At 37.6% G+C, this 10,375-nt stretch overlaps 1 protein-coding gene across 1 annotated transcript; it reads right to left on the minus strand.

Moving 5' to 3' along the window:
* Positions 1-6,675: 6,675 nt before the first annotated feature.
* LOC7471449 (serine/threonine-protein kinase BRI1-like 2) lies at positions 6,676-10,375 on the minus strand. The gene has a single exon (XM_002312451.4). The coding sequence runs from the start codon at positions 10,230-10,232 to the stop codon at positions 6,828-6,830; it is 3,405 nt and encodes a 1,134-aa protein (XP_002312487.2). The 5' UTR covers positions 10,233-10,375; the 3' UTR covers positions 6,676-6,827.

A 10,375-nucleotide genomic window follows, 5' to 3' on the forward strand; every position in this document is an offset into this window, starting at 1 on the left:
TGGCTAGCCGGACTTTATTACGAGGTTTCAGTTTTTCTTGAGCAAGATTAATGGGGTTTTCATGTGTTATAGTCCATATATACGCTGTGCATTATTTATAAGGAGGTTTCAAGGCAGAAGAGGATTCATCATAGACCACAGAAACTCAATCATATATAACATGGCACTACGACAGGATGTGTCGTCATAAATACCACTCACATGAATCTGCATATAGCTTCTTAATTATGAAAATCGAAATGCTTCAAAAAAATTTCATGTACATATAATGCTCCTTTCCTTCTATATTTATTACTAATAACGATGGAGAACTCTCTCCAAAGACATGATCATGAATAATATGGCAGGTTATATTCTATGCAGCACATACCTAGCTAGCTTGAGTTATCCTTTTTTCTTCCTGGCTAATAATTAAGTACTCTGTCATTTGTCATGTGACCGTTGGTTTGAATATAATTTGGATTTGGGTTTGGATTAATACTTAGAGAATAGATCAATTGTGTCGACAAAAAGTGTAATCATGTGAGGTAGAGAGGGAGCCGACATAAAAATTGCAGACATGGATCTACAATTCATATACAGCTTTCAAGGTTGGTAAAACTACTAAAGCATGCTGCATGCTGAACTGTCTGCATGAACCTTTCTTAGTATGTAAATATGCATGACAAATGGATTATTAGCAGTGTTCCTCTGATTAAGCTTGGGCGATTAGATTTCTTGGGACCATTATGCTAGTATAAAATTGGAAGAACCGTTCAGAGGTACCATTGACCCGTTTTTCAACCTAAATTCAATTTTGTAGGAGAGAATGAGAGAGAAAAAGGATCTTTAAAGAGCGAGAAGGAAAGGCAATGTCATTTTCATTGCATTTGTGTCCCCTTTAAATGGTCAGAAAAACACCATGTTTTTCAGTGCCACAGTTGAAATGGTTGTGCACAGGCACTCGTCCCTCTCAACATAAACAACACACAAACTCGAAGTATTTATCTCTCACTCTCTCTCTTAACACTCACACACACACTCTCTCACTTTATCAGAACCAGGAGAGGTTGCAGATCTATTCAACACTGAAGGGCACAGTCTCTTTTGCATTTAATATAGAGGCCAACCCACCGATGCTTGACTCCCAGTTAAGAGTTAAGAACTGATTTGTAGTGGCTAACAACAAGAAATAAATATACTAATGGCATTATGCGTGTGTGTTAGCTGACTTTGTTTCATAGTTTAAGCCAAAACAAAGGCGAAATGCGCAGGATGCGCCAAAAGGCTAAAAAGGATTTCCATTGTTTTCGTTGCCTTTTTCTTTCTTTACCGGGGCCACTTGCTCCTCTTTCCCTACCTCTTAATGCAGCTTCCATTGTTTTGTCCACTTGAAAGATAACCATCGCCAATCGGTGGAACTTCCGATTCTAAATCAGTTTTAGGGCTTGGGTTTTTCACTGCTGTTTTTAGGGTGACCTTCCACTTTTATACCAGCCTAAATGCAAAGGAAATTAAACTGTCTTGGACACTCATCTTGTATGAAGAAAGACATTTATGCTTAAAATAAACCTGTAACCCGCAACACTTTTTCCATAGAAAAATGAGTGCCGTGCTTTCAGATTTCTCTCCTATAGATCCTTTTACGGTCAACAATTCCTGTAATTCTTGACCCCACTAGACATCACACAAATTAACAAGCCATCAATCGAAAGATTAGGATCTAGCATGTAATTAAATTGGACTGATTACTTTTGGGTTGGGATATTTGAATGTTATAAGATAAAATATTGATTAAAAACGTATACAAAAATACATTAATTTCACTTACTTTTTAATAATAGAGTTTTGATGATGAATGTTTTTTTAGTCTACTGTGCATCATTCAACATTTCGAAAAAAGAAGTATCGATTTCAGAGAGTTTATTTGATGTTTTAGGATATACGTTATTACTTTCTACTGCTCTTAACTTTGAGATTAGTATCTAGAAAAATTTATTAATATTTTCTTGATGAAGCATATTGTGACGGGCGCGTTCTTAAGTTTTTTTTTTTTTTTTAATAATCCTAGTTGATGTGCAAGTTGACCTAAAAATGCATTTTTAATATCAAAACAAAATAATCCTAGTTGATGTGTTTTATAGATATATAAATTGATTTAAAGTTCCTTTTAGGAGATGGGTGTTTTTGAAAAATATTTTTTGTTTGAAAATATATATTAAAATGATTTTTTTATTTTTGATGTTAATACATTAAAATAATCAAAAAATATTAAAAAACATTAATTTTGGTATTTTTTTCAAAATAATAGCAAGTTTAAAAAACATTTAAAAGCGATAACTCTCCCCCCATTGTTGAAATCTTAATCATAAAAAAAAATATACATAACCTAGAATAAGTGCAAAAAAGTTTTAATAAATCCAAATTAATTTATGATTTTATTTTTTATTTCACTTATGCTTTTTCTTCTTCTTCTTCTTTTTCACCTTTGGGTTCTTAGAGTAAGTTCAACCATGAATAATTAATGTTAAAAAAATACATCCATCAAAAAGACTAAATTTTGAAGAGTCGTTAATTTGTAAAATCGTGTCCAAAAATAGACAAACTAGGTTGATCTCATGTTGATCAAACACTGACTCGAACGATGTCTTTATTAGCAGTAGAAATAGTGGTGGTGGTAGAACACTAGAAGTAGGTAATGGTTGTAGTAGTAGTCGTATAGCCTATGAATGTTGGAGGGAAAGAAAGTAACTTTGTCTCTATGCAATTCCCCATCTTCATTGATAGCATGGAAAATCTCTCCCACATGGAATGCAACAGCAGGCAGTGGTGGAAAGGGACTACCCTACCGTGAGAAAGGTACAGCCATGGACACATAGAAGTGGACAAAAATATCCTCATCCACTCTTGCTTTCCGTCTCCAATGCGATGATGGGATCATGGAGACCCTGGTTTTTTCTAGCAAAAAAGGTTTAAAATCTAACCAGTGTAAAGTAAAACATAGAACATGAAAATGTTTGTCTAGCTAGGTAAATTAATACCCCCACAATTTCTAGCCAGGTAGGTATTGCGTTTCGTTTCGGGGAAAAAAACAAACTGTTAACTGCCAAGAGCTGGTGAGTTTTATGTTTTAAGTAAATCATAGCTTAAGTCTCTAAATGTATTACAAAGAAGTAATTTAGTCCCTTGAGGTTCAAGAGAAATTAATTGATCTCTCACATCTGCAATGACTTCCTGCTGTTTACTTTCCGCCATTGAAATGCTACGCTGACACCAATTTTCCAGTCATGCTTGTTCCTGACTTGATGGTGAGATGTGGTCAAGAGATTAATCGATTGTTTTTTTAAAAAGAATGATTACGTTATTTGTTCCATAAAACAATAAGGACCACTTTACAATTTACTCTGATGTCTTATTGCAATGTGGGTCATCATGTTTGTTCCTTGGAGCTAACAGACAAGCACATCAGACAAAAGGAGCTGAGTTTGGGCTTAATAATTGTTTTGGGCTACACCGATCACTCTAGCAAAGAAACGAGTTAAGAAGAAAGGAAACAAGAAACGATGAGAATGGAATGGCAACCTCAGCATGGCTCTTGTAAAATGAAAACTGAGCTTAGCACTAACCTAGCTTGGAGCGCCATATCCCATTAGCGAGGCCTAACAAATTTACAACGTCTTTACCCTCCTCTCCTCTAATATTCGTCTACTCTTTAATGGAGAGGGCCAAGGATGATATGATATGATACTGCAGAGCACAGGAAACCCATGAGAAGTAGGCTTGCAGAGACAAACCCCGTATTAAAGAAGTTGTCTCCCTTTGGTCGGATTTCAGAGAGAACTGGGTAGCCGATTCGAGCAGTGAACCTGTCCAGTTGATCTAGGTTTTCCTTCAGGTCGCTAGTTGCACCAAATCCTGCCCCAACCCCAGTAGCCAATAAGGATAGTATAACCTGTTCGAGATTCCCAGTACAGCAAAAAAAAGAAAAAAGAAAAAAAGGGTAAAAGGTAAGCCATTGCGTCTTGCGACTTGAGCAATTGAAACCTGGATTGATGTCGGCCATTTTCTAAATGGCTAACATGATATTGATAATACTATCGATTATCGTAAAAAGAAGAAGCAATTGAAATCTAGACTCCCAGCTCTTGATTTCACGCTTTTGAAATGGTTGCTCGAATCCAAGATCGTAAATAATGTTACATGGAGTCAAAACTGCGAACATTTTACAGCGTAAGAGGTCGAGTGGGCAGTTAATTACTTCAAAAAGAGAATAATTTTTATGGATGGTTGTGGTCGACTATTATTGATTCTATTATTTTTTTATGCATGCAAACTAATTGCCCACTAAATTAATAAAATCAAGTAAGAATTCCAAGCATAAATCTTGCAGTGGTATGCATGAAAATTGAGTTTTGGTACACGACTTGATTTAGTCTCATTTCTAATTGAAAAGGTTGTGTCTACATTTTGATGGGATATATATTACGTACCTCTAGGATGCAAGAAAAACCACCAAAAGTTGTGTAGAACATTTCTCAAGTCTTTTTTTGCCATGATTTCTCTTAATATATAATTAAAAGAAAGAAAGAAAATAACTAAATAAATAACGGTTAAAACTTAATGTTTTATTCTCGGTGGAAATTAAGTAATATTTAACGATCAACTGTATTTATTATAAGTAGCTAGCTTGAGTCATTCACTTAGTTTTAAATAGCTTGAGTCATTCACTTAGTTTTAAATAGCTTGAGTTAAGGCAATATTATAACTATCCTTAGTTTTCGCTGCAGGTTGACACATTGTTTAAAGAAAAAACTAAGTATGATGATCGAACACATGCATTAACTAATGCTAGCTAGCTATATATATATATATTGCCTGGTTTTTATGGAGAGATTGTTTTTGTCCCTATCGTGAAAACAAGAGAAACAGTAGCTTCGTTAGAAACGAAGGATTCTTGGTTTTCTTACAAGAGAAGGTTATGGATGCTTCCTTAATTAATTAATTAATATTGAGTCTCCATACCTTTGATTTATCTATACGTATTCAGTGACAATTAGTTTAAAAACGGAGCCCTCGCTTCTCCTAATTAATTTTCTCATACATCCTTATCAGACATAATATTGTTCCAAGTTAAATATATCCAAGAGCACGTAGTTATCAGAGAAATTGCGTTGAAATTAAGCTTGCAGTACTGGCTCACAAGCAATCCGCATTATTCATTAATTAATTCATCCCTCATTTCTCTGCTGTACGTAGGGGCGTTTTAATCTTGTGCTTAGCTTAAAAAAAATATCAAATTAATGATATTTTTCATATTTTTTAAATAATTTTAATGTTCTACTGCAAAAAATAAAAATAAAATTTAAAAAAAATAAAAACACCCTATGCTATATAATACTAAATACACGCTACTACCAATATCATTTTGAGGTTCGGGATGTAGCTAAAAAGAAAGTGCATCATTTTAAAGTTAATGGAAGAGCTAAAGGTGATAATTTAAAAAAAAACAATTATTTTCTCATGTCACATTAATTTTGAATACAATAATATCCTTAAAATAAGAGGAAAGAAGTAATAGATATATAGTAGTTTTTACTTGTATCACCCACTATAATCATTTTCATCCATTTTGAATTAATGATAATTCAAATTAACCCAGTATTTTTTTTATATTTCATATATATTTTTTATTTCCAATGCTGAAAAATCTAGCAAAACCAATAAAATAAAATAAAAGGCAATTCTAATTATCGACATGATACCAGAAATATATTTATTTTATATTATCCTTCAATCAGAGGTTTTAAAATTTATTTATCCACGTGATCAAATTTGAGGGAAAATAAGATGAGAGAATCCCAATTCAAAACGTCATAGTGTTGTAAGGAGCTAAAAGGACGAGGTAGAAAACAAAGTAAATGACTGATATGATGGTAGTGCAAATCTGTCATGGAAATGGCTCCCTTTTCTTCTTTCTTCTTTGCCGCTTTCGTTTTTTCTTTTCTCGTCAGTGTGGACATTAGGAAAGCAATCAATCAGAAATGATGTTAACAGATAGAAGATGAAACCAAGCTGCCTACGAGCAACACCCAACAAGTCGAGTCCGCATGATTGCGAGCCAAGATATCAAGAACATTGATGGGCCCATTGGGCCATGAGCTAATCAAAAGTGGAAACCCTCTGCCCTCTCATTTCTTAAATCCCCGGATTACAGAGGTGACCAGGGTTTCTAGCAAGCATTTCCTTACATAATCTAATCATGAACAGGGTGTTGATAACTTTGAGTTCAAGTCGTTGTGATCGAGTGGCATCAAGTTGTTCGTTTGACAGATATCCACATTGCACAGCTGACCCAATTATGGCATTTCTTGTTTTTGAAATTGACAATATTATTGGCAGTGGCAGGGTACTAGATGATGATGGTGATGGCTGATCCGATTTTTCCTTGCACAAAGTTTCCATCTCAGAAGATCTATCATTGTCAACAACAGGTTCTGGTAAGAGAGCAATTCTTCATGTTGTTTGCATGTACAGGGTGGGGATCCCATGTTTTAGGATGTTAATCTTGAGAACTGGGAACGGGGAAGGTAAACAGATGGATGCAGAAATTTAAGGATTATGAAGGTTGGTTGGCAGATGTCAGGATATCTGGCTCTATACAATGTCTTGCATTTCATGAGGAAGAGACCAAAGATATGATCATAATCTCTGTTAGGCACTAATCAACAAAGCAAAATTAAAACATTTTCAAATTAGATACAAGAAAATTCTTAAACTTAGCATAAGATATTGAAAACCTTATCTTCTTACACTATATGATCCACAAACAATACACAATGTTCAAGTTTTCAACCACTGTTGCTGCTTCCATTGGCTGATCCAGGCATCAGCTCTCTCAACATGGCCACCACTTGCAACATGCTAGGCCTCTTGGAAGGAAAATCATCAACACACTGCAATGATATTTCCAAATACCTAACCATTTCTTTAACTTCTTCTGCCTCAGCTTCATCAGTTCCTTTAGTTACGGAGAGAAATTCTGGGTCTATCACTTCCATCTGTTTCCCTTCTCTTACCTTCATTTTCACCCAACCCACCAAGTTAGTGTCTCCAAAATCCTCTTTATCTGTGGGGCGTTTACCCGTCAGGAGTTCCAGTAGTACAACACCAAACGAATAGACATCTCCTTTTGCAGTGCACCGAAAACTTTGGTAGTACTCAGGCGGCACATACCCCGGCGTTCCTGCTAGTGTGCTTACACTAAGATGTGTGTCAAGTGCACTTATGAGCCTTGCCATTCCAAAATCTGAAACTCTTGCTTCCATTTCGTGGTCCAACAGAACATTGCTTGACTTCATGTCTCGGTGAATAATGTGCGGGATGCAATTGTGGTGTAAAAAACAAAGTCCCTTGGCTGCACCTCTGGCAATCTTTTTCCTTTCATCCCAAGTTAGAATCGGTCTGTCTCGTGCTCTTCCTCTTCCATGTAGCATTTCCTCGAGACTTCCAAACTCCATGAATTCATACACAAGCAGTCTCTCTTCACCAATTTTGCAATATCCAAGAAGAGGAACAAGGTTCCTATGCTTTATCTTCCCTAGAGTTTCCATTTCGGCCATGAACTCTCGATCACCCTGGCAGCTTAATCTTATCAGTTTCTTGATTGCAACACTAGAACCATCCTTCAATGTGGCCTTAAACACCTCTCCAAACCCACCACACCCAATAAGGCTGGCTGCAGAGAAGCCATTGGTGGCCTCAATGAGCTGAGAAAACTTGAGCTTCCTCAGCTGCCTCTGAAATGTAGCAACGTTGATGCTTAATGGTTCTTTCTCTTTGTCAATCTTCCATGTTGTAGCAGCATGAGATGCTTGCAGACTATTAAGCATCTTGACCTCCTCTGCTTCCTTATGCCTCACACGCATCGCTACCGCCCACACAACCAAAATGCACAGGGAAGCAATGGAGATGAGGATCCCTAAGACAATGCTATTAGCCCACGATGTAGCTGAACTCTTTCTACCTCCTCTGCCACCATCTGGGGCTGGATTAGATGCCGCGTGACTATTTCCGCTCCCACACGGGTTCAGTGGAACCCCGCAGAGTCCTGGATTGTTTGCGTACTGGGTTGCTGGAAGTGTACTGAGCTGCCCCCTCTGTGGGATTTCCCCTGTTAATTCATTATTTGAAAGATCAATTTGCACCAAGAAAGATAGATTTGAGAATGAATCTGGGATTTGACCCTGCAATCTGTTATGCGATGCATCAAACACACCCAAATTCTTGAGCTGGCCAAGTGATGCGGGAATCTCTCCAGATAGCTGGTTATGAGCTAATTCAAGAACTTGGAGGGCCATCATTTCCCCAATTTCGTCCGGAATTTTCCCTCGGAGCTCATTGTAAGACAGATCCAGATACTCCAGTGTTTGATATTGTGTGAAAAGGCTCAGGACTGCTCCTGAATACAATCTTGTGAAATCACAAGTCTTCAAAGTTGGTACCTGCAAAAGTCTTTCGGCTTTGATTCCAGCAAATTCCAGCAAACCTCCAACTCCTTTGCATGAATTCCCCACATTCCGAACAAACACCAAAGTGTTTCCGGACAGAATTCCACTCAATGCTTTTGCACCCAGCTGCCGACCAAGTCGAGGTGGGATTTCACCAGTGAGCTTGTTGCTGTTCAAGTCCAACCAAACCAAGCTGCTGCAATTTCCTAGTTCTGTCGGTATCTCTCCACTCAAACTATTGTTCGCTAGTTGCAAGACCGCTAACCTTGACAGAAGGCCGAATTCTCTTGGGATTTTACCTGTGAATTGATTGCTTGTGAGAGATATCCATTCAAGATTACTGCAACTGAATAATTCAACTGGAATTATGCCGCTTAGGTTGTTGTTATTGAGAATTAGATCCTTCAGATTCTTGCATTTGCCCAATTCCGGTGGAATTTTCCCTTCCAGGCCATTATACCATGCTATTAGCTGCTCCAGATTCTCGAGGTTTCCAAGCTCAGCCGGGATCGATCCATTAAGGAAGTTTATGCTGAGATCAAGCGTCTTCAGCTTGGAACATTGTGATAGTTGTGCTGGGATTTCTCCCTCAATGAGATTATCCGGCAATCTCAGCTCCTCAAGAGAGGCTGCACCTGGGCATATATCTGGTGGAATGGTACCAGAAAATCTATTGGAACTAAGATCCAAAACTTTTAAGCTTTTGCAGGAAGAAACTGAAGCTGGAAATAATCCAGAAATTAGGTTGTAACTTATCAGCAATCTCTCCAATGAACCAAGATTTTGAAGGATAGAATCTGGAAAAGGCCCTGATATGTTGTTGTTAGACAAATCAAGAGTTTGCAGCCAAGAACAAGGGGAAAAGGAGACAGGAATCGGGCCTGAAATGTTGTTATATGAAAGCTTAAGTTCTAGAAGTGAATTACATGCATTTCCCAGCTCAGAAGGAATCCAACCAGAGATATGATTGTGAGAGAGATCCAATCTCTGTAAACTGCCCAGTTCACCTAGAGACCTGGGGATCTCTCCTGTGATCATATTGAACGAAAGATTCAAAGTTTTGAGATTTGTACAATTTGAAAGTGAAGGAGGAATGGAGTCCATTAAAAAGTTTCCCGATAGATCAAGTTGCGACAAGGAGTTGCAGGAATTCTCAACTCTCGAACCTGAAATGGACCCTGTAAAATTGTTATAAGAAAGGTCAAGTGCCTGAACTTTATCAGAGTTCAATAAGAGATCATCTGGTAATGACGATAAATTATTATGAGAAAGGTTTACGTAAACAAGATTCGGGTTCTTGGAGAAAAATTTCTCAGGAACCGGACCTTCAAGTCCAGTAGAAGATAACTGAAGCTGTTGCAGTGCGTATGGGAGGTGAAGCAAAGAGGTGGAATTTACAGTAAACGGATTCGAAGATAAATTCAGAGCAGATAACATGTCAAGAGAAGATAAAGGATCAAAAGAGATGGTCCCAGCAAGAGAACTTCCACTAAGATCAAGATGAGTGACTCTTCCAAGAGTGCAAGAGACACCATACCAGTTGCATGGACTTCGATTAATCTGCCACCCTGATAAAACTCTATTTGGGTCATTTTGAATAATCTTCTTGAATGAAAGAAGGGCTGCAGCATCGGTCCTTATCGATGGAACGGGACCCTGCTCGGTCACGGAAACCGAAACAGAAAACACGAAGAGAAGGAGTGCAAGTGCAAGATGATGGAAAAGCTGAACCGGGTTACTCTCCATTGGAGAAACAAGAGATTTGCAGGAAAAAAAACAGTTGAGAGAGAGAGTAGTAGTGTTGAGTAGTGTAGTGTATAGAAAAGAGAGAGATGGGAAAGAAAGTGGTGAATATGATGAGAAATTGTCGTTGATGTCGCAAAGAGAGG

This window comes from Populus trichocarpa, chromosome 8 (genome assembly GCF_000002775.5).
Source record: "Populus trichocarpa isolate Nisqually-1 chromosome 8, P.trichocarpa_v4.1, whole genome shotgun sequence".
Lineage (NCBI taxonomy): Eukaryota > Viridiplantae > Streptophyta > Magnoliopsida > Malpighiales > Salicaceae > Populus > Populus trichocarpa.

Excerpts from the sequence above, each read along its gene's own strand:
- LOC7471449 (XM_002312451.4), bottom strand. The coding sequence starts at position 10,232 with ATGGAGAGTAACCCGGTTCAGCTTTTCCATCATCTTGCACTTGCACTC.